General features: G+C 43.5%; 1 protein-coding gene across 6 annotated transcripts in view; it reads right to left on the bottom strand.

The window, feature by feature from the left end:
* LOC120045636 (transcription factor COE3) overlaps positions 1 to 24,895 on the bottom strand; it is a 71,621-nt gene that overhangs the window by 10,155 nt on the left and 36,571 nt on the right. For 2 of the 6 annotated variants that reach the window (XM_038990547.1, XM_038990549.1), the window contains exons 7-10: positions 21,210 to 21,291; positions 17,577 to 17,718; positions 13,055 to 13,185; positions 12,700 to 12,826 (exon numbers count right to left, since the gene is read on the bottom strand). In XM_038990547.1, the coding sequence (XP_038846475.1) occupies positions 12,700 to 12,826; positions 13,055 to 13,185; positions 17,577 to 17,718; positions 21,210 to 21,291 (482 nt within the window). Of the gene's footprint in view, positions 1 to 12,699; positions 12,827 to 13,054; positions 13,189 to 17,576; positions 17,719 to 21,209; positions 21,292 to 24,895 lie in introns of all 6 variants that reach the window. The other 4 variants (XM_038990548.1, XM_038990551.1, XM_038990546.1 and 1 more) reach the window with 3 other exon arrangements.

Raw genomic sequence — 24,895 nt, 5'->3', positions numbered from 1 at the left:
TGCCTGCCTGCCTGCCTGCCTGCCTGCCTGTCTGTCTGTCTGTCTGTCTGTCTGTCTGTCTGTCTGTCTGTCTGTCTGTCTGTCTGTCTGTCTGTCTGTCTTTCACCAATTTACCCATTGCAGCTCTTTCACAAACTTTTTTGTTTTGAATGCGATGTACTGAGTTATGCCCCAATACATATCTATACATCAATATCCTGTCTGTGGAATTGGGAAAGTGGAGAGAGAAGTGGAGGTGGGAGAGACAGGAGGGAGATACAGAAGGTAGAGGGAGAGAAATAGATTAGAGGGAGGAGGGAAAGAAGGAATGAGATAGAATGGAGGGAGGGGGAACGAGAGAAAGACAATATGTAGAGTACAGAGAAAGAGATAGAAGATACAGAAGGAGGGAGGGAGGGAGTATCTATGATGCCTTTCTCTATGCATCCATATTGTGATGTTAATCTTCCCCCATTGAATTCAATTTATTCACTTGGGCATCACCCCTGTGACACTCATCTTTTCCCATTGACTGCACTGTATCGATATAAACGTCAACCCTGTGATACTCATCCTTTCGCATTGACTACAATTTATTGGCATAAGATTCAATTGGTTGATGCTTAATTTTTCTCATTGGTTGCTATGTATTGACATAAACATCACCCCTGTGACACTCATATTTTCCCATTGACTGCAATGTACAGAGAAATATGTCAACCATGTGACACTCAGCTTTTCCCATTGACTGCAATGTATTGAGAAAAATGTCAGCCCTGTGACACTCATCATTTCACATTGACTGCAATGTACTGAGAAAAATGTCAACACTGTGACTCTCATCTTTTCCCATTGACTGTAATGTATTAAGAAAAACGTCAACTACTGTGACACTCATATTTTCCCTTTGACTGCAATGTATTGAGAAAAACGTCAGCTACTGTGACATTTAACTTTTTTGCAAAAACATGCCTGGATGACGTTTTCAGGCTGATCCACATAAAGTGAACTCCCAACAATCAAACGCACCACATGACACTCAACATACATCCTGGAAATCTGATTTGACATCTTATCATGCATCCCGGAACACCAAAGGTCGGCTTCAGAACATGAGGGAACGCCATTTTCTTTGTGAGGGAACGTCATGATTTTGCCATATTTCTTTTGTTATTTCCTTCCCCCATCTATATGTGCACACCGCAAGACACTACAAACTACACACTACACAAACACACACACAATACACAACACACTACAAACAGCAAGACGCGTTCAGGTGTGTGTGTTGTAGCCCTGCCAGACCCCGCTGCTCAGTGTGATGTAAATTGTGTATGTGTAAAAAGCACTCCATAATCAGGCCATCCATCATCACAGGCTGTCAGTAGGCTCTCGCAGGGTGATACATCACGCTCTCCTGTCCTACACCACAAACTACACACTACACAAACACACACAATACACAACACACTACACACAACACCGCTGCCGGGCATGCTGGGTATAGATACAGTAGCTACACCACAAGACCCAGGTAATAAAGCAGCAGTATGTGATGTGTATTTTGGAAGTATTTACATTTACAATTATCCTGAAGTAATGCAGCCTGAAATAGTTTGAAAAACAGAATGCACTGCACACGGTTTTTAACATTTGGATATGGCATACACCTTAAACGTAATTGATTTTGAATTCTCTATCATTTCTGTTTGAAAACACTAAATGACTTTGTAAGGGGGAAAGGGGACCTAGAAAGTGAGCATCAAATACCAAAGATAGTAAACAAGATGTCTCTTTCTCTCTTGCTCTTTAAGAAGAGGATTAAAGCATGTCTCATGGTACTGTGATTGGGGTGCAACTCTGGGCCATGAGAAGTGCATGTCGACGTGTCACCATCTCATCTATCATGGAGATGATCTTTGCAACAACCCTGCATAATGAAATTGGTGGCACAGACCCCCATCTGCTATCGATTTCATGCAAATGACGTTGACAGCTGATGGAGACTTGCGTTAGTGCTAAACGGTGCTGTCAGTTGATGAGTTGACAGTTCTGTAGTTGGACCGTGTATACACAGAGACGGACACAGACACTGTCAATAATCCTATAAGGGCTGATGACGACGCACACTGAGTGTACAAAACATTATGAAGCCTGCTCTTTCTATAACATAGACTGACCAGGGGAATCCAGGTGAAATCAATAAGGGATCATAGCTGTCACCTGTTAAATCCACTTCAATCAGTGGAGATGAAGGAGACCGGTGAAAGAAGGATTCTTAAGCCTTGAGACAATTGAGACATGGATCGTGTACGTGTGCCATTGAGAGGGTGAATGGGCAAGACAAAATATTTAAGTGCCTTTGAACGGGGTATGGTTGTAGGTGCCAGGCGCATCGGTTTGTGTCAAGAACTGCAACGCTGCTGGGGTTTTAACACTCAACAGTTAACCTGTGTGTATAAAAGAAAATCCACCACCCAAAGGACAACTTGACACAACTGTAGATGCGGGTAATTATGAGGTGGAGAGATTGTCTGACCTCTCACTCCTTGCTTAACAATCAAACTTGAGGACAGTGTTATTATACACCACTCATACACTTGCCACTATACTCCCTCAAACACCTCCAAACTTTATATCCTACCTTCACTTACTCATCTCTTCCCACCACCGTGTTCTAACCCTTTAATATTGTAGCTCTGAACTCTACGATGCCCTTGGACTGTCACCATAAATGCCAACATGAGCTTCATCTCCATATTTTACCAGCGCAGTGCACTGTTGTGAGAGGTAGCTAAGGAGGAGAGAAGGGCGGGAGGAGTGTAGGAAGGGGAGCTGGCCCCCCGTGAAGATTCTCAGCCACAGTGAGGAAACATGAAACCCTCCACACACATCCCATAAATCCTGTTCTGGGTGGGGAGTCTGGCTGGGGAGGGGGAAGGCACTGGCACGTTCCAGTCACGCCCGCTTCCCGGCCCGCGGCCAATCAATACCACTTTCCTGTTTTAGAGGCGGGTAATTATGAGGTGGAGAGATTGTCTGACCTCTCACCCCTGCTGCATTACTCGGCTGATATGAAGATAAATTGCCTGATTTTGGGTAAACATATGCTGCAATTCAAACTGTCAGCACTGGTTTGCTCAGGGATAATTTGTATTGATCTTCTGGCTTCTTACCCATTTTGCTTACTGACCTCATTGATAATTAGAGAGAAAGAGACACAGCGAGGTAAGGCAGGGGCTGCATTTGAATATTTCGCCAGGAATAAAAAGAGAGAATAAAGAAAGAGAGAGGAGAAAGACTGAATGATAGACTAATAGCATTTTCTCTTCTAAACTAGTTGAAGTTCAGCTTGAAACACTTCACTTGCTCAGCTCAATTACTTAAACATAACATTTTTCTCCTCACTTATGAGAAGCTATAATTGTTTTGTAAATTGTTTATAACAAAATGTGTATCATGTAATCCACATAATGAAACAAAGTAATGCTAATCATTTTTAATTTGACAGCTGAAGGAGCAAAATTACGGTCACTTTAGCTTTGAACATGATTAAAAAATAGATGCGCAGCAGAGTTCATTCTTTGGAATCCTTCTGTTTGGAAACTTTCTTTCAGTAATTTAATATGATTGAATTTGTATACTTCACCAGGAATAAAGAGTGAGAAAAAAAGGAGTGAATGATATAGACTAATAACATTTTCTCCTCTCTTCTTCTGAACAAGTTTGAATCACTTGACTTGTTTAGTTCAAATACTCCAACTTAATATTTTCCTCATCACTTATGAGACGCTATAATTGTTTTGAATTTATAATAAAACGTTTCGAATTTAACAACATAAATCAAATAAAATAGTGTCAATCATTTCATCATTTTATTTGATGTATAGCTGACAGCTGAAGGAGCAAAATTACCATCACTTTTTGAATAGGATGCACATGATTAAAAAAAAAAAAAATACCAGCTGAGTTAATTCTTTGAATGCAAGCTGAGTGGAAACTTTATGTGTATCTCAGTAATTTCCTCACTCTATTGAGTGAACGGTCATATTTCAGAACAACAAAAAAATGGAATGCCTAGACTTGGTGTGCAGCTGTGGCCATATCAATTCTCATTTCAAGCACCACACACACACACACAATGTACGGCAGGATTTCAATGGAATTCCTCTCCCTGGGATGTGCACATCCGTTCATGCTCCTAACACATTCACTCCAGAAGGCTCCAAGCCCAGTGTCTTTGCTTAAAATGCAGAGTGGACAGCCGAACAGGCGTCAGAGCACGGTCTACTACTCCTTCTCCGTGTCCTCTAGAAATAGGACATGAGTAACCGCTCTAAAGGAACAATGTAACATGGCCGTCGTTGGCAGATGAAAACGCTTACATGACAATACGCCTGCATGCTCTCAGTATGTGGCAGTGTACTGAAGTCATGTACTGTATTTGCCTGCAGTAACAGGCAGTAGCAGGGGGAAATGCTTGAGCAAAGCAGTAAAGTGAAGGGAAATGGTTCCTTCTTAAGTCTGAAGGCTTGAATGGAAGCGTGCACAGAGTGCTAACATTCCTGCCAGCCATTATTGGTTATTATGATAAATCTATCTTTCCAGGAGATAAAAACTAGCAGGAGATAAAAACTAGCCTTGTTGCCATTTGCCAGCTATTACTTTCGCTAATTATACTTAACTGCTTGGAGCTTATCTCCACTCCTCCTACACCACTGAGCATTTTTTCTTTCCCCTAACACAAATTATACTGAGGTGGAGAGGGAGTTGGAAGGGGAGCAGATAAACAGAACGGGGTGAAGTTCATTCAAGTGTCAGTGATTTTGAACTTGTGAGAGTGTCCAACTCAAGCCTCATGGGCACCTGAGATCATCTTAAAAAATGCAGCACCGATATGGGTCACACATAGTATCGTTATCACCACAGGAAATGACATCCTCTCACTGACGTCAATAGCGTCAAACAGGGAGGGAAAAAAGCCAGTGTCACTCAGGGGTTATTGAAAGTAAATGGATGAATGGAAACAGGTGATGAAAGCTGCAGGGACAACATGAGCGCACTCTGGGAGACATATAGAGGTCATGATGTTCAGCAATATCGATGTCCGCTGTGGAGACAGATCTAAAAGAAGCATGCAGGCAGAACCCACCTTCAGACCAAACCAACCAATCGTAACTCACGGCAAACCCACGCAAACCAAAGCAGTGCATTTACCACTGACCATGTTCTCTCCATCCAATCCAAGCTATCGCTGAGTGATTCCATCTCCAGTCTCAGGTTGATCAGAAAATTCACACTTCAAAAGATCTGTAGTTAAGATTAATCAATAGAGAGAAATCAATGTTCAGTGAAATTTCATGAACTTTGATCCGATACAGACAACGGGAAAAAAACAAGTTACAATTCCACCAGATATTGCTTCTGCAACAGATCAAATGTAATTAACACAGGTTAAATGGGAGTGATGTACTGTATCAGTTCACAATTATCATACTTTCGAAATTCCCTTTATCTCTGTATTGGAAATGGGTGAGAACACCTCTTCTCTTCCCTTCAATGACATCTAAAGTGAGTGTCCCACTCCTCTAAGGACGTAGAGGGGGACTTCCACACATTACCGTCCAACTGAAATCAAATGGCCTCACCTCACAGCTGATTGCAGGCGCAAATTCATATTGTAAAATGAAGATCAATACATGGACGGGGCCCAATCGATGACAGCTAAATTACGGCCGCATTTTCCCCCTCATTCAAGATGAGTTGTGTTTTCCTCTCAAAGTCAATACCATGCAGCCTCTCTCATTCATTTCTCAATAAACTTGCCGATGAATTTCAATCACAGGCGGTGGAGGTAGGGCTGGGGGGAGAAAGGGGATGGGGAATAGGGGGATGGGAGTTCTTTTAAAGGCCGTTGGGTGTGGAACATAGTGGAAATGGGGCACGGAGGGGAGGGAGGAGAGATCCTCGTCTATCAAGAGCCTCCTTCCTTCCCATCTATCTTTTTTGCTGCACAGACTAATACTGTGCCTTAGTGGGGACTACCCATATGGCGTACCATTACCAAACACACGCAATAATACAGTTGAACATCAAGTGGTGCCAATTAAATACAATTAAACCCAAATAAATGTATAGTCCTTTCATTCTTATAGAGAAACACCCCTGTACTGATGCTATGCAATGGCTTAAAAGCTGTCACTTATTTCAATCAATTTTCCATAGCTGGATTTCCCAGGTCTCTTAATTATTCCACTATGTGAAATATATAATGTCATTGTGCACTCCTCAAAGTCTACCTGACAAACTGCTTGACAGTGGGGAGTGGTAGAGTGTGTGTCACGTCAACCCTCTAATTGGACGAAAGGACCTTCCTCCTCAAGCCTTGACGCTATCTGCACACGCTCACAAAGGCTTTCTGCCTGAGCCTGTCTAAGTAGGTGACAAGTGTCTCAGTCACTCCGGAGGAGCTAGAGCTGAATACCAGGCATGTAATGAGAAAGACAGACTGGGAGACAGGTACTGGGACATGAGCTATAGGTCGCTATTCATACAACATTTATATTACGGTGCACTACGCCCTTACACTAAAAGAGATCCCATTGAAAGACCCTCTTAAACAGATCTGTTTACATACCTCTGTGAATGTCTTGATTACAGCGTATCTTATAGTGTGTCTAGGCCACACCCCATCCCTGACTAGCTGCTACCAAACCCTGCCCTGCAGGGAAGGAAATCGTGAGGAAGCTCTGTATCTGATCTGCGCCAAATCCGGAACTTCAAAGAGCGTCTCGGCTGAAGGGCGGAGGGGAGCTGTAGGGTTAGGCCCGATACACAGACTGAACAGCACAAGGCCTGGACTGATGTGCTTTGATAAAGGAGTCCATTTGTACTGAACTGCATTTTTTTTTTGTCAAGAGCCAACTATTTCTGCTTGCAGTGGGGCAAAGGGTTTCATTTGAGATTTGAAGATCTCTTTGTATCTCTGCCCAGCTGAGTGAGGATAAAGTGGTCAGTCAAGGTACACATCAATATGCACAGCAGTACATTTACAATGCATAGGATCTTGATGATCATCACAGTAAATATTAACCCTCAAAATAAATGTTCATAATCGTGAGTTTTGCAAGTGGTATAGGATAGCATTACTACTTGCAGAATATATACAGTATTAACACCTTCCGGTTCCATCCCCTACCAGACTGACATTTCTTGGTCTCTAACAGTATTGAGTGAATCCCCCATGACCCCTTTGTCCTTATGTTGATGAATGACTACCTTATACCCATGTTGTCCGATTCTGGTGCAGTGGAGTCAATACTGTCACCTTGACAAGAAAACTTTGTGATTCATCAGCCTCCAAGGATGTCTAGCCTCAACCCAAATCTGGCAAGAGACGCTCACTGTATGGGGCATCAGCAGCAGCATCATCCAAAATCCTTCACCCAGACCCAGTGTGTTAAATAGCAGCCCTCTGTGAGGTCGGAAAAATGGTTCTCGTTACAGTCAGCCTTATAGGGAGGAAAAAAATAAAACACTTGACTTGTACTAATAGCCCAGAAACCAAGCTGGTCACCAAAGGTCTGAAGATGAAGCACCCTGTCACTTCCCAGCTTGGGAAATTAGCAAATAATGTTCCATTCCCACTGACAAATGTATGACAGCTACTCTTTGCCAGTCATTCTCTCCTAACATTATGATGCATGTCCCGGATCCCCACTAGAGGATACAGGCGAAGTGTAGTGACCCTCAATTTACTCATGACAAATGGGGTCCCAGTAAATGTGTGATTTCTGGGGCGAGGTAGGGGTTCATTTGAACACAATCCCGGGTATAGGGATGTCACTGATTAGGATAAATAGTAGCTGAGTGTGTTAGCAGCAGTGGTAGCACTTCATATCACTAAGGGTCTCCATATGGGTCCTAGGAGGGTAGCTGTCATAGAAATCAAGTCAAGATAGAAACTGATGCAATTAGAGTTTCAAAGTTACTGATACTTTTTACTGATAGTTTACTCTTTTGCACGGGTGTCATCTAATGTAACGTTAAAGTAAAAAAGCAATCACATAGATTTACTAAATTGAAGTCACCAAGAGGACCCTTTATAAAAGCCCTTTAAGAAAACACACAGATCCTTTATGCAGTGCTTAATAAAGTGTGAAGTATTGACCTAAGGACAGCTGGACCTGTCTCCCTTTGATTTTCTACAACCTTGCTGACAGTTTGATCCTCTGGCCACCCTGACCAATGGATAACCAATACATGGATCAGTTACAGCACAAACCACATCCATGAGACAATAATACACCATGTCCTTACCCTAAAGTAGAGCAATGCTGTAAACTTTGATACATTAAAGGTCCATTGCAATCAAACATTTGATTTCTCTGTGTTTTATATGTATTCCCACACTATGAGGTTGGAATAATACTGTGAAATTGTGAAAATTATGATAATGCCCTTTTAGTGTAAGAGCAGTTTGAAAAGACCACCTGACATTTCAGCCTGTTTTGGTGGGATGGAGTTTTGGCCTGCCTGGTGAGGTGATTAGTTAATAGACCAATAAGAAAGAGAGTTCCAAACCTCTCTGCCAATAAAAGCACATTTTCAGTTTTCCCCTCCCCACTCAGACCACTCCCAGACAGTCCAAGCAAAAATCTTGCTTGAGAAATTACTCTTCGCTAAGAAGCTATTGTTGTTTCTTTTTGACCATTTTAATTTAAAACAATCACAGTAAGGTACTTCATTGTTATCCAGAAATATACGATATTGAGATAAAAACGGCTGCTTGTGGATTATGAAGAAATTGTTGTGTTACTGATAATAAAATGATGGCCACCGTGATAAATACATTGCTAGCTACATAGCTTAATAAAGCATCCTCTGAAGTTGTGTAGCATTATGTGTCTCCGTAGCTGGTGTTTCCATGATTGAACATACTCGATGCATGCAGGATTATTGACGTACACTACGTGGTACTCACATCCTCTGAGTGAATTATTAGTTTTGGAGGTGGTCCAGAATACTAACCCAACAAGCCCCACCCTCTGCCATTAGAATTGACTGCAGTCTACTCTATGTTGACTCTAGGTAATTTGTGATAATTTCTTAAATTGAGCGAGTTAAATCTTCATAATTAGGGCCGGTCGGGCGAGAAGAGTACATGGAAAGGTCTAAAAGCTCTTCTCTCAACGGCACGCCGCAAAGTCACTCTTGAATCGCAGCTTTGATAAATGAACCTTTGATATGCACATGTTGCTCGACCACCGAAATGACACGAGCACATTCTGCACCCTTTAGATGAAGCAATTATGTTACTACATGTCCTCTTTTTGTTGCCCGTCCATGTTGTACTTAACTGTCCGAAAGGTAATGTTCTTCTATCAACTAGCAATTACTGTACATATGGAGTCCCTGTTACTTCTGCTGTTAAGTGCCCGGAGCTCGCTAACAGTTTCATTCCCTCACATGTCAACCCTGGTACCATCAGGGTGATCCACTCTGGGAATAGCAGTAGTCTGAGGAGCTAGACTTGTCTTATTGGTGGCTCTCTCTTTTAATTCACCAAACTAATCAATTGTACTGCCATTGCCTCCCAGGGTAATTGTATCTTTCTACTAACTGGAACAGAGCAGGAACCAGGGAAGGAAGAAGGAAGAAAATCAGCATAGATCTAGAAGGGGACATGTTCCCCCAGTAAAACCTGATGGTAATCATCCCAATCCGCTTAGCCCGTGTGACTAATGGGGTCTGTTCTTAAGGGACCTGGCACTTTCACCAGGGTGCTATAGAAGCCATTAAAGTCTTAACTTATACACCTTCCCAGGCTTCACACACACAAACACACACATGTGCACACATACACTCACACACTCAGCACACTGCACTCTTGTTTCATTATCCCGGTGCCTTGTTGGCCTCTGCTCTGCTGGTAGGGAGGTTAAACACAGGAGTGCCAGACTACATGGTTGGAGTGGAAGGGAACGGATGGCTGCCAGGGGGAGGGGGGAGGGGGGGGGTTGATGAGAAACAGCTGCCCCGGAATGGAAGGGGTCTAGGGGGGCTTAAGGGGTCCAACCCCCCTTCACCCCCACCCCTCAACTTTTTTTGTGGTTCCGCTGTGTGCCCAAGGCCAGGTCTGTGTTGGGGGGCTGAGGTAGGGCAAGAGGGGAGTGAGAGTGGTTTGACGCGTCCTTCTCATTCTAACCATCAGATTTAGAACTGAATGAGGCTTCCAGGTCAGACAGGCCTTGACCCCCATGACCTCCGCCTTCTCACCAATGATGACAGATAATACCACCACTTCCCTCTGTTAGCCAAGATAATCCACCTTTACTTATGGTGTGACACTCTCACACAAGACACTTACACACACTCCCAAATACCCTGAACTCTGCATGCTTAAATTTCTCTCTAGTTCAGTCAAGTTCAGTCTAGTTCAGCTTTCATTCAAATGACAATATAAACGATATATACAAAAGTATGTGGACACCCCTTCAAATTAGTGGATCTGGCTATTTCAGCCACACCCACTGCTGACAGGTATATAACATTGAGTACACATCCATGCAATCTCCATAGACAAACAATGGCAGTAGAATGGCCTTACTGAAGAGCTCAGTCACTTTCAACGTGGCACCGTCATACCGTCATAGGATGCCACCTTTACAACAAGTCAGTTGGTCAAATTTCTGCCCTACTAGAGCTGCCCCGGTCAACTGTAAGTGCTGTTATTGTGAAGTGGAAACATCTAGGAGCAACAACTGCTCAGCCGTGAAGTGGTAGGCCACACAAGCTCACAGAACTGGACCGCGAGTGCTGAAACACGTAGCGCATAAAAAATTGTCTGTCCTCGGTTGCAGCATTCACTACCGAGTTCCAAACTGCTTCTGGAAGCAGAACTGTTCGTCAGGAGCTTCATGGAAGAAAGACATTTCCAGCCGCACACTGGAATGTTTCCACTTCACAATAACAGCACTTACAGTTGACCGGGGCAGCTCTAGTAGGGCAGAAATTTGACCAACTGACATCACCATGCACAATGCCAATCGTTGGCTGGAGTGTTGTAAAGCTCGCCGGCATTGGACTCCGGAGTAGTGGAAACGCGTTCTCTAGAGTGAGGAATCACGCTTCACCATCTGGCAGTCCAACGGTCAAATCTGGGTTTGGCAGATGCCAGGAGAACGCTACCTGCCCAAATGCATAGTGCCAACTGTAAAGTTTGGTGGAGGAGGAATAATGGTCTGGGGCTGTTTTTCATGGTTCGGGCTAGGCCCCTTAGTTCCAGTGAAGGGAAATCTTAATGCTACAGCATGACATGCTAAACAATTCTGTGCTTCCAACTTTGTGGCAACAGTTTGGGAAGGCCCTTTCCTGTTCCAGCATGACAACGCCACCGTGCACAAAGCGAGGCCCATACATACATGATTTGTCGAGATCGTTGTGGAAGAACTTGACTGGCCGGCACAGAGCCCTGATCTCAACCCCATCAAACACCTTTGGGATGAATTGGAATGTCGACTGCGAGCCAGGCCTAATCGCACAATATCAGTGCCCAACCTAATTCTCCGACTAATGCTCTTGTGTCTGAATAGAAGTAATGCCTGCAGCAATGTGGAAAGCCTTCCCAAAAGAGTGGAGGCTGTTATAGCAGCAAAGGGGGGGACCAACTCCATATTGATGCCCATGATTTTGGAATGAGATGTTCGACAAGCAGGTGTCCACATACTTTTTGTCATGTACTGTATATAAGAAATCTGCAAATTAGCAGATGCATATCTGACAAGTGAGTAAAAAATACAATTGTCAGAGTGAATTATCCTGACAAATTGAATTTAACAAAGCTAGGCAGCATAACTTTCTAATTGCAGTTCAGGGTGAGATCAAGTTGCACTTCTAGAAATCCTTCCACCAGGGCCCTCCAGAGTGGCGCAGCGGTTTAAGGCATTGCATTGCAGTGCAAGAGGCGTCACTACAGATCTGGGTTCGATCCCGGCAGCCGGCCGCAACCGGGGAGACCTATGAGGCAGTGCACAATTGGCGCAGCGTCGTCCGAGTTAGGAGAGGGTTTGGTCGGCTGGGATGTCCTTGTCCCGTTGCGCTCTAGCGACTCCTTGTGGCGGCCGGGCGCATGCACGCTGACTGACTTCAGTCGCCAGCTGTACAGTGTTTCCTCCGACACATTGGTGAGGCTGGCTTCCGCGTTAAGCGAGCAGTGTGTCAAGAAGCAGTGCGGCTTGGCGGGGTCGCGTTTTTGGAGGACGCATGGCTCTTGACCTTCGCCTCTCCCGAGTCAGCACGGAAGTTGCAGCGATGGGACAAGACTGTAACTACCAATTGGATATCACAAATCCTTCCACCAACCACCTTAAATTATGCAGTTCTCACTTCTCACACATTGAAGATTCCAGACCCAGAGAGCAGGGCCCTGGTTAATCCATCATTACTACCTTGACACTGGGGCCCTGTTCCAGTACTGAGAAAATTCTTTCCAACCTAGCCACAGATTAAAATGACTGAATAGGTAAAAGCTATGTATGTCAGGGAAACCTTGTTTTTCATCCAAATGTATTAGATCAGCGAATACTTCAAAGAAGCAAGGAAGTAAGTATACATTTTCAAAGTATTTGAACAGACTTTGAGTTCCATCCAAAGAGGATGGCTAGTCAGGGCACTAAACCCAGGGAGGAGAGACTAAAACGGGCATTAAGCCTGACTCACCGGTGTAGACAAATCTCCCAGGAGCCCCTTTGCAGAACTGCTTGGACTTATAGGACAGCGTGACCTCCACCACACCAGGGATGTGCCTGGGAGGGGTCTGGACACGGATGGCGTGGGGGGTAATGAGCTGGAAGACAGGGCACAGGAACCATTGAGTCGGACCATGGCTACTAAGGTCTCATAGCAACCTAATGGACATCATTACTATATAGTTGTTATGGTACAGGCTTGAAACAGTTTTAAAAAATGATATGTTTTGTAAAAACAGTAAAACACTTCAAACCTAGGCTGAAATTCAATCAAATCAATGGCATGACAAAACATTTTTGCATCGTCGTCAGACAACATATTGTACCTCACTCCAGACAAGCATGGTCCCGAACACGACCTGCAGGCCATCAAAGAAGTTGTCCCCAATAATGATGACAGTGGCCCCTCCTGTAGTCCATCCCTCACTGGGGCTGATGGCCTTGATGCACGGGGTGGCTGCTTAACACACAGAGAAAAGAGCCTATTCAGTACCTACACTTCTATATAGCCTGATGTCTTTAACCCAATAGAAAGACATATCATGGAAATAAGCCTGGAGAGAGAAAAAATGATGGATTTGTCCTTTTAGGCACGAGAATAAAATCATTCCTCAGCAGCTTGGAGTGATGTAGTTAAGCAGAACCTTCAAATGGCTAAGCGCTGGACTTGTGAGTGGAAATGATTTGATGTAGCACATTATGTGTCAGGGCAAATGTAACTATCAAAATGGATTAGGTGTAGCCCTGCATGTACAGTAGAATTTCAAAGTTGAACACATCTCACTTGAGTCAAGAATAAGGCTGTTGAATGAAAATGACAAGCTAAAGCTGTGTTGTTGGTTTCATGTCATTCCGTTGTCTTTGTTCCCTGTGTTCTGGCATGTTGTTGAGACTGCAGCTTCACGTTTTACAACATTAATAAATTCATGAATTATTCAGGCTCAATTTTTGCTTTTTGTGATCGATTCAATCCATTTCACATTGTTTCTTACAATGCTTTTCATCAGCTATGACTTTTGCTCCATAGCTGTGCCGTTCATTAGAATGCTGGGTGTTATTCTAATCTCATTTGAGCGAGCTCATGCCAAACTCTCTCTGTCATTTGATACATTGCCTTAATATGATGTTCACCCTGACACCACGTTTACAACAGGCATAGCATGACAGCTAACCATAAAACAGCAATATTAAATGTAGCCTTTTTACATCAATATTTTGTGAATACAATGCGAACTGCGCACACTTGTTCTTTTAACATGTTGTACTATTTCAGTTGTAGGTATTTCATATGAGCACATTGCTGTGCTACTATTATCACTCCAGTTCAGTATATACAATAAAGCACCATATCAGTATATTCTAATGAACATTACATACAAGACATCTCCCTTTGTTTGCTTTGCTTTTGGGGCTGTTCACGTTGTGTTTGCTTTCTTCCCATAAAGCGCACATGCACGCACATGTGCACACACACCACACTACGGGAAATCACACGCACGCACACACTATGGGAAATCTGACTTTAACAGCCGCTGTTGACTTCATGCTAATCGTCCTTACAGAATTTCGTCTCTGAGGTCTGGACGAGTGACATTTGCTTTCCTTAATTGCTAAGCAGAGCATCTGAAAGAAGACCATCTCTCTGTGGGATCGCTGCGTCCCCTCAAAGGAGCTGACCTTCATCAGTGCTGCCGATTACGGCAAATAAGTCCCCCTTCAAAATTACTGTAAACAAATTGACTTTGGGGCCAGGAGAGAGAGAGAGAGAGCGAGAGAGAGAGAGAGAGAGAGCGAGAGAGAGAGAGAGAGAGAGAGAGAGAGAGAGAGAGAGAGAGAGAGAGAGAGAGAAGGGGTGATGGTGGTTATTGGGGGGCAGCTGCAGCCAGAAACCTACACACATACACACATCGCCTCGGAAATCCCAACGTCCCCCTCCGGTACACAGAAAGGACCCATAGAGAGGGAGCGACCGGGGCCCTAAGCCGTCCACCCTTCTGCCTGAAAATTTGCATATGTCTCAATGCACAGACAGAGAGGGGAGCATGTGCTGAATGGGAACCGTGGCCAAGTGGATTACACAGGCAGCGCAGGCGATCTGAGGATAGACACGCACAATGCCCCGCAGCAGATGATAAACATTGCAGGGAGGGAATGAGGATGGCTGAAACAGGGCCTGACTGTGCATCACAAAACTCATACTTTTAAATTGTTTAAACCAATATTAGTTTATTTGTGAGCATTTATTTCTAAACGTCCCTAAGCGCAAATCCAACATCAATTTTGGTTCCTTTACTTGCTAATGCGGCAGGTTAGCACTGGAGTAGAGAAAACTGATCCTAGATCTGAGCTTCGGGCCAACTTCTGTCTGAAGCGCTTGTAGACCTACTGAGCCACTCAAACAGGTCTGATGTGTCCGTGGCTGTGGCGTCCTTTGTTCTGCCTGCTGAAATGTGTTGTAATTGTGCTGTGGGATGTCCAGATGGTCGGCTGATAGTGCAGCTGATGGGATTATACCTTTTACCTCTCCCTGGGCCATCTGTTACCCCTTTCTCTCTCCCTTTCCCTCTCTCTCCCTCTCTCGCCCCCTCTTTCTCTCTCTCTGTCTCTCTCCCTCTCTCTTTCTCTATCTCTCTTTTCGCTCTCTCTCTCTCTCTCTCTATCTCTGTCTGTCTCTCCCTCTCTCTCTATCTCTATCTCTCTCTATCTCTGTCTTTCTCTCCCTCTCTGTCTCTCAGATGGAACAGATTGGATTCACTTCTCTTTATTGCATAAACACTAACGGTATTACAGCAACTTGGCATGCAAATGACTGGGGCGCTGCAGGCTCATTGCTGAGTCTTCCATACTCTCCAAGTCTCTACAGTGGAGGTCAAACGGAGCTAAGGAATGCGTGGCGTGAGTGTTTATGAGGGCGCGAGTGTGTAAGTGTGTGTGTATTAGTGAAGGATTTTCTGTATATTCATGTCTAAATGCTTTTGTGACAGCTCAAACCTGCATGGTTCAGTTGTGTGTCATTGACATATATTCCTGTTCACCAATAGGGGGCAGCACTTCTTGAGCAGCCTGACACTGTAACCCCAGCACTGAGACAATGAACTGAGAGTGTGCCTTGCTTTCGCAGACACACAGACAGACAGTCAGTCAGCCACATACCTGAGGCTTCTCACCCAGCAAACTCCCAGTGAAGAATGTGTTGCTAATTTAAAGCACACTCTGTCTGCCTGCCTGGTGTCAGATCTCTATGAACGACATGGATGGGATTACATTTTATGACCGAGTATCCTGTTCTCAGGTGTCATGTCTATGAGTGTCTGGAGTGGGAGATGCAAACAAGCAAAGTTTTGGCTAAAGAGCTATGGTACATTGGTAATATACACAAAGTGTTAGTTGTCTACACTCGGCTACATTGGGTTGGGATGGAAAATAAATTGAGATATACTGAAAAGAAAAATGTTGTATATTATAGTTAAATGAAATGTTCTCAAACTCAATAATTGAAAATTGTCAGGTGATTTAGGCACTCAAAAGAAGGACCGTTGTGTACACTTTATGAATAACTGTGTACGCTCACACAGACACCACGCTAAATTGTGTTATTGAAGGGAGCTTGTTTTACAAGGCAAGCGTACTGCTCTTGTGCTTAGAAGAATGAGGAGGGGAAGAAAGGGGTGGGCAGTGGAAATTTGCTTGGAACACACACACACACACACACACACACACACACACACACACACACACACACACACACACACACACACACACACACACACACACACACACACACACACACACTGTCCTGTGGGATGGGGGGAACATGGAGGAGAGGGCTCAACCTCTTTAATTGCTCTCCTCATTAAGACTAAGGTTGCTAGGCGATCCACACCTACCCTGTCATAAACGTGAGACACAGACACAAACAGAACGTCACTGAGTATAATGACTTCCATGCTCGGGGCAGGACTTTAATTATTTGATTTTGTTCTCCAGTAGTGGAGTCATTAATAAAGACAAAAACAAATAGCTTTTAAACAAATTAGCTTTTCCCCCCACTAGATATATTAATTGTCTTGTCTGGATTTTTTTTTAACCCTTGTTGTATTAAACATTACATTTGCTTTTGGTGATATGACCATTAATGGTTATTAAACTGGAGAGAAGGCCGTTTCAGGCAGTGGTGTGTGTGTATATAAACTGGTTGCCTAGCCATAATTGCCCCTTGAAATCTGAAGATGAGCAATTTGCACAATTGGCCTGCTCAGTTTTTTCCATAATCTTTCAGCTGTTTATGCTCCCAGCTGCGAGAGGAGGCTAGGACGGGTCAGAAGTTTGTGTTTAGTGCAGTTTACGTTTTGGATTTCCCATGGTTTGGGGGTCCTGCTTCTCTCTCTGTTGGCCATGCAGGCAATCAGTCTATCATATGGAATCAGTTGGAAGAAAAACAGTAAGTTCTGTTTTTCTCCTAGACCCTCCTCCCACCCTTCATCCCCTCATTTCTCCTCTCAACTGAAACTGCAGCACCCAGCAACAGGAAATTGACCTAACTCTGAATTCTTTGCCAATTTCATCATGTTTCTAATAGGTAAAAAAACGTTTTTGTGCAGTTAACAATTGGTCAAGATTGGAAATAGTATATCATTTCATCATCATTAAAATGTCCATAATTACTAGCATTATTCAAATGTTTAGTGCGCTATGCATGATATTGTATGCTATTTCCAATCCACTACAAATATTTACATTATATATTATATATATATTAATATTTAGATTTACAACACAGAATGAGAAAAAAAATGTATGAACGAAAGGAAGATGGAAAGCAAATAATATGATGTAAAAGGTGCCTACCATTCTCCAGATAAGGAGGCGTACCTTCTGAAGGGTCGAGTCTGCGAGCCCTTCGCCCATGCTTGGAGTTGTTGTGGACAAACATGTTGTCTGAGACAGCCAAGACGTGGCCGTCCACGTTGACTGTCGTCGAGACGACAACCTGCAACAAGAGTGAAGGTAGACCGTGTCATTTAGCAATCTGTAGGAAGGGGACACAGTCACGTACAAAACATCAGCTTAATCATGCTTTATTGTTTTCAGATTTCAAGAGCAACATTTAGCTCTCTCTATAATCACTTGTTTTGACCCACTCTGACAAATGTTGTATTGATGTAATTGATTCACAAAAGACATTGATCGACTCATCTACAGTGCCTTCAGAAAGTATTCATACCCCTTGACTTATTCCATATTTTATTGTGTTACAGCCTGAATTCAAAATGTATTAAATTGAGGGGGGTTTCTCACCCATCTACACACAAAACCCCTCTATGACAAAGTGAAAACAGGTTTTTAGAAACATTATGAAATGTATTGAAAATGAAACACAGAAATATCTAATTTACTTAAGTATTCACACCCCTGAGTCAATACATGATATAATCACCTTTGGTAGTGATTACAGCTGTGAGTCTTTCTGGGTAAGTCTCTAAGAGCTTTGCACACCTGGATTGTACAATATTTGGCCATTTTTCTGTTAAAAAGTATTCAATTTCTGTCAAGTAGGTTGTTTTTGCTAGACAGCTATTTTCAAGTCTTGACATTTAAAAAAATAAAAAAATAAATTAAACTCCTTAGTCCTTGCCCATGACAAGCATAGCCAAAACATGCAGCCACCACCATGCTTGAAAAAATGAAGAGCGGTACTCAGTATTGTGTTGGATTTGCCCTAAACATAACACTTCTTATTCAGGACATAAAGTTAATTTCTTTGCCAATTGTTTTACAGTTTTATTCTGTACAGGCTTCTGCATTTTCACTGTCAATTAGGTTAGTATTGTGGAGTAACTACAATGTTGTTGATCCATCCTCAGTTTTCTCCTATCACAGCCGTTATACTCTGTATCTGTTTTAAAGTCACCATTGGCCTCATGGTGAAATCCCCAGTTTCCTTCCTCTCTGGCAACTGAGTTAGGAAGGACACCTGTATCATTGTAATGACTGGGCGTATTGATACACCATCCGAAGTGTATTTAGTAACTTCACAACGCTCAAAGGGATATTCAGTGTCTGCTTTTTTTACCCTTCTTTGCTAAGCATTGGAAAACCTCCCTGGTCTTTGTGGTTGAATCTGTGTTTGAAATTCACCGCTCGACCGAGGGACCTTACAGCTAATTGCATGTGTGGGGTACAAAGATGAGGTAGTCATTAAAAAATCATGTAAAAACACTATTATTGCACACGTGAGTCCATTATTATGTGTCTTGTTATGCACATTCTTACTCCTGAATTTATTTAGGCTTGCCATAAGAAAGGGGTTGAATACTTATTGGCTCAATTAATTTGTAAACATTTCTTAAAACATCATTCCACTTTGACATTGTGGGGTATTGTGTGTAGGCCAGTGACACAAACGCCGGCTGTAACACAACATAATGTGAAAAAAGTCAAGGGGTGTAAATACTTTCTGAGGCCACTGTAGTTCCGTACAGTGGACAAACTGGATAAACTCATCAACAACTAAAACAACCCTCTTCTTGGTTCAACAAACATTTCACCTGGATCAAATTCCAAGTCACACTCAGGCTGAGATTCAATCTGATTGCAGTTTATAGGCAAAGCAGCTCTTACAGGCAATGTTCCCATGTTCGTGGAGATCCCATTCACGGTAAATGCTACATACTGTATGTCGTCTCAATCGAAAATTGCCTTTAAAAGCCGCAGTGCCTTTAACCCGCGATCGGAATGAATCCAGGCCTCAATATATCATAGTGCTTCTTTTTATTGTTGTTTTTTCTCTCAACCACATCTCCAAACAGTGGACTAGGCCAAGAATGGAGAAAGTGTTTCCGAGCCGGAAAGAGAGAGCCCCTCTCAGGTTCTGTTTGCCGGTGAGTGACCTCGGTGTAGCCGTGGAATTTGGGGGGTGCTTTTTTGGTTAGTTGGGGGTGTGGGGTTGGGATGGAGGTAGGGGGGCTGAGTGGGGAGGTGAAAGAGCTCCATTCTTGCCTGCAGGTTCAGAGCTGGGCCAAGCTGGGGATGATGGATGTGGTCCTCTCTGGCCTCCAGCTGGTTTGGGGGGGTAATAAGCGGAGTGGAAGGCATGCAGAATATACAACATTGGCCGGAGTAACACCTACAGTGAAGCATCTGGTAAAACTATCTGGGAAAAATGGAATTCTGGCCATTGGAATGGAGACCGGAGAAGATAGCCAACAATATTGTAAGCCTTGGCGTACAATACCTCCCACCCTCAAATACTCCAACAAAAATGTCAAATCATATTCATGGAATATAAGTCCTGCCAGTTGATTCCCTATAAATATGGTAAATCTATATTTTATTAAAGATAAACAGATACAAATGGGGTAGAAGTTTTATGCAACACTAACTCATACACCTCCTGTTACATATGCCTGAGGGAGATATTTGTTTTTAAATAACTCAGTAGCTGTCATGGCTGGGGCAGTATGTTCCAGTCTCTTGTGAATCTACTGTAGAAGTAATGTGATGGTAGAGTGAACACCTGAGCTGTCTGTGAAGGGATTGACTCTGTTAAGTCCAGTTACCCCCTCAGGGAAAAGGAGACGAGGCAGGTCTAGTGGTGACATCAGAAAGAGTCTGTCTGTTTCATGTCTGAGGGTTTGCTGGGTGAGGCTAGGTTGGTGTGTTTGTCGTAGCCCATGACTGGCAGTGAATGATGGCCCCCGTAGTTTGTGGCAAAGCAGATAGGATACCACCACTCTATTCAGGCCTGACCTCCTACTTGGGGTATATGGGTCTGGGGTAGGCAGATAAGGAGATCACTAACATCAATGGCACCCCTCCATATTTAATAGATCATGTATTTTAGCTTCTGCAGCCTCTTAGACATGGGAGAATTCCGGACCTCCAGATAGATGTCTCTTTGGTAATACTATAATGTCATTGCTACAGTGTTATGGAAAACACCTCTCAGATGGCTGCACAGTGAAGAAGTGTGTGTGTGTGTGTGTGTGTGTGTGTGTGTGTGTGTGTGTGTGTGTGTGTGTGTGTGTGTGTGTGTGTGTGTGTGTGTGTGTGTGTGTGTGTGTGTGTGTGTGTGTGTGTGTGTGTGTGTGTGTGTGTGTGTGTGTGTGTGTGTGTGTGTGTGTCCTACCGGGAAACCCTGAGTTAACACATGTGGTGGGATCATCCTCCCTTCTGTGCTGTGGTTCAGAAAGCTGTCAGGACCACAATTGATATCACCTCTTAAATCCCATATCCTTATTTGTGTAAGATGGTGTTCTCCAATAAATATTCCTACATGTGTTCAGCAGCACACCGACACCCTATGTGTGTGTGTGTGTGTGTGTGTGTGTGTGTGTGTGTGTGTGTGTGTGTGTGTGTGTGTGTGTGTGTGTGTGTGTGTGTGTGTGTGTGTGTGTGTGTGTGTGTGTGTGTGTGTGTGTGTGTGTACCTGAGTGAGTTTAAACCAGTGTGTGTGTGTGGTTTTGTGTAACTTTCAGTTACCTGGAACCTGCGCATGTCTCTGGGATTCCCTGCATTCTTCAGACAGTTCTGATTGCACTTCAGGAAGAACTTCAGGAAGAATCTGAAAGAGAGCACAAAACACCAGTTGAAGCATAGAGCCATTCAAGAATTCATATGGAATGGAATTCCATAAAATCAAAACAGGTCCATGCCACTCAACATGTCAACAACAAATCTATTTCACCAACATCAAAAGGATAGATGCTACTCAACTGTTTAAAATAATGCAGATATCTACTGTTGCTTTATAATACCCCTTAGCAGCAACCCTTTGTCATATCATCCTCTCACCTGAGTTCACAGCCTGTTCCCAGACCCATCTGCTACTAGCATGCAGGAAGTCACTTGATATTCCACCCATCTATTTAATCCCAGAACACCCCCTGTGCAATTAAAGTTGTGCTGTTCAATAGGAAGGCAAATGAGGCCCACCTGTGACCAGGTCTTGTTTGAAGAGCATCAGGGATAAAGGACCTAACAAGGTGAGAGCACGCCACAAAACGTATAGTCCTGTCAGACAATTAGGCGGCCACTCCTGGGACCTTCGCTTCACGCCACACACACACGCACAAACGCACGCACACACACACTGGTGGATGGGTGAGGCAATTATGCCACAAATTACAACCTGGCTAATCGTCTCTAAACAAATGTCATGTGAGAGACAGATCTGTGGTTGGTTAGTCTGTGAGCTTCTCTCTCGCTCTGTCTCTCTCTCTCTCTCCCTCTTGCTGCACTTCGCTTCAGCTGACAAGTGTTTGCCTGTGAGCGTCAAATGAACGTCAGATCACTGTGATTTTATTGAAAATGCCTTCTATCGTGAGCTCTCCTTTTAAATATAACCTTTCCGTGATCCAGTAGATAACATTACAAAGGAGACAGGTGGAGGAGACTTAACTGTCCCTGTCTTGGCTTGCTGTCTCCCACCACAAATGTCTTCCCTATTAGCACTACAAGTGATGACAACAATATGTCCTAAACCTGACAGTGGGATCAATGATTATATCAGCAGAACATACTGCAACACACTTTAATTGACTTTCTTGTCATTTACAGTAAAAACATGCTACAGACTCATTAGGACTCATGTTTTTTGGTTCCCTTCAAGTTTGATGTAAACACTCACCATAATTTAATGGTTTAATGCACAATTTCATGGTTTCCATTGAAAAGCTAAATTGGCACTGTTACAACTTATTGCATTACCATGGATTGAATTTATGTTGCTTTGCTCAACATAGAGCTTGTTGCCTAAGAAGGCCCTTTCTCAACACCTAGCCTCCTACTTCTTACTCCACATCTGGGCCAATGCAATACATCTGTGCCTTGAAATGACCGCTCGTATCCTGGCCACATTAACACATGCAGTGGTCATTTAGAAGTGTTCTCCAATAAGACTCCAATACCGTTAGCACCATTGCCAGACCAAAGGAGGATGAGAGGTGAGAAAATATTTTCACTCCTCATCCATGGGGCTTTGGCTCTGCAATCAATAAAAAGTTTTAAGCCACGCCAAAATGCTGATTGCCTGTTGGTGTACGGCAAGGCCATAAAAAACCTGACTTGTCATTAGTGCATTTCGCCTGATTGTGTTCAGTGTGTTTTTGGTTGCAGCTGTTGGCCGATCATCAGAATGTCCATTATGTACTCTAATTCCCTGACCCTGTTTTTATTTCCCCAAAGAGTCGTAAGGCAGAGCAGTAGACATCTGCGGAAAGCAGACCTGAAATACGACTTTTATTTGTCTGTCGCCTCTCATACAGATTGGATTAGACTAGTGTGTGTGTGGGTAAGAGCCTGTGTGTGTGTCCAAGATTGATGTGCTCTGTATGTTTTCACCCTGCGCAACAAAATAAATATATGCAAAAGAAAAAAGAAAAAAAATCATTTTGTTGCCGAAACGTAAATGTTATTGAAGCGACATGTTGTTTTTAACATGGAGCTTTTCTGTTCCTTTTTCTGTTGTGCTGTAATACGATTACAACGTGTAAAACTGCAGTAGAACAAAAAGTGAGCAATAAACAGAAAAGGACAACTTGGGAATAGAAAGCAGCCATTCTATTGTGAACTCATTTATGTTTACTGTTATGAAGACGATTAACCACATTTCCAGCTAACAGATAAGCTTCATTTCAACACTAGTCCATGTTAGTGGCAACAGTAAAGCATCATTACATTAGAGTTGGTTAACATTCTACATGAGCGTACTGTAAATTGGTCCTTGGTGAAAAGGCAAGCAATTAAGACCAGCCTCTCTCTTTTACTTCTTAAATATCTACAGAACTTTGTGCTGGTGTTTTGCTTAGAGACAAAAACGAGATTGTTTGATAGTTTTTTAATGGGATATCTAGGCGACGACGCCATTAGATGTTGGCAACGGAGGGCAAAGGGGGGATCGAGAGAAAGAATGAACTGCAATTAGGTTTGATTAAAGCTATCCTTCTCAATAATCAGCGCTAGTGACAGGACAGGAGGACCCTCGTGGCCGTGGAGATGGAGGAAGGTGTAGAGAGATATTAAGGCCAATGAAGGGGATATTAACATAGCTAATTAATGCAACTCCTCCAAAGCCAGTAGACGAGCGAGGCTCTCAGCGGACCGCCGTGGAGGAAATAATCGGCCCAGACAGCTATCAGTTGGAGCAGGGCTGCAATTCACCAGAGAGAGGGAGAGAGAGTGGGGGTGGTAGAGAGAGAGTAGCAGAGAGAGAAGGGTGAGAGTAGAAGAGAGAGAGGGAGGGGAGGATGAAACTATGGAGTGTGAAGAAAGACAAAAGAGAGGGAGACAGGCAAAAGCCTAAAGAGAGAGAGGGAGACAGGCGAAAGCCTAAAGAGATAGACTTACAGTACTGGAGAGCTATGCTCCTTTTGACACAACCCTCTACCTGTCTGAAGTCTGCCAGTATAACTACGACCTGACATCAGCTTTTATCTTCCAACAGCCCGAGTTACAGGCCCACAAATCAACGCTAAAACAATCCCTTTCTAACGGAGACTAGGGCAATTAATAGGATTCTCCTGTAGCCTGTACCTCCATGCTCGCCACACTGCTGAGGCTAGCTACTAATCATGCGATAATGATTTCTCTCCCTCTGGTCAAAGGGGAAATAGATTCTCTCTTTAGTAATGCTGCGGGCTCGGCGGTTTCCACTCCGTGTGCTTCACACGCCTGGTAATTGAGGAGAAAAAGGCAGACGTTTGGCACTTTGACTGATTTGAGGGCTGCTAGACCCTCTTATCTCTACTCTGATCATTTTAGGCTGACACTCAAAGGGAGACCCGTCAGCCTAATTCTAGCTCGCCCCTCTCCCATCATCAAATAGAAGAGAAACGGAGAAAACAAACAGACGAAGCGAGGAGACGCTTCCTGATTTTAGGAGCTAAGCTAATTGGGAGGGGGAGATGCCATCCACTCCTTGACATCTCTGCCTTTGATTCAGGGAAAAATGGGAAGTAATGACTCCATTGTATTATTACTGTACTACCAATACTAACAGGGTATCATACTGCATTTATTTCACTGTGTTTTGTACACCACCCATTTCAGAAGTTCATGACTGAAACATCCATGAGTGTCAGGTATTGACAGTCCTTAGCTCCTGATTGGTGCCCAAGCAATAATGACTGCCATGAAGAGTCCATAGCCGGCGGCTAGGTCATCATTGC

The sequence above is a fragment of the Salvelinus namaycush genome, chromosome 4 (genome assembly GCF_016432855.1).
Source record: "Salvelinus namaycush isolate Seneca chromosome 4, SaNama_1.0, whole genome shotgun sequence".
NCBI classification, from domain to species: Eukaryota; Metazoa; Chordata; class Actinopteri; order Salmoniformes; family Salmonidae; genus Salvelinus; species Salvelinus namaycush.
This window is presented reverse-complemented; position numbering and strand designations above follow the sequence as displayed.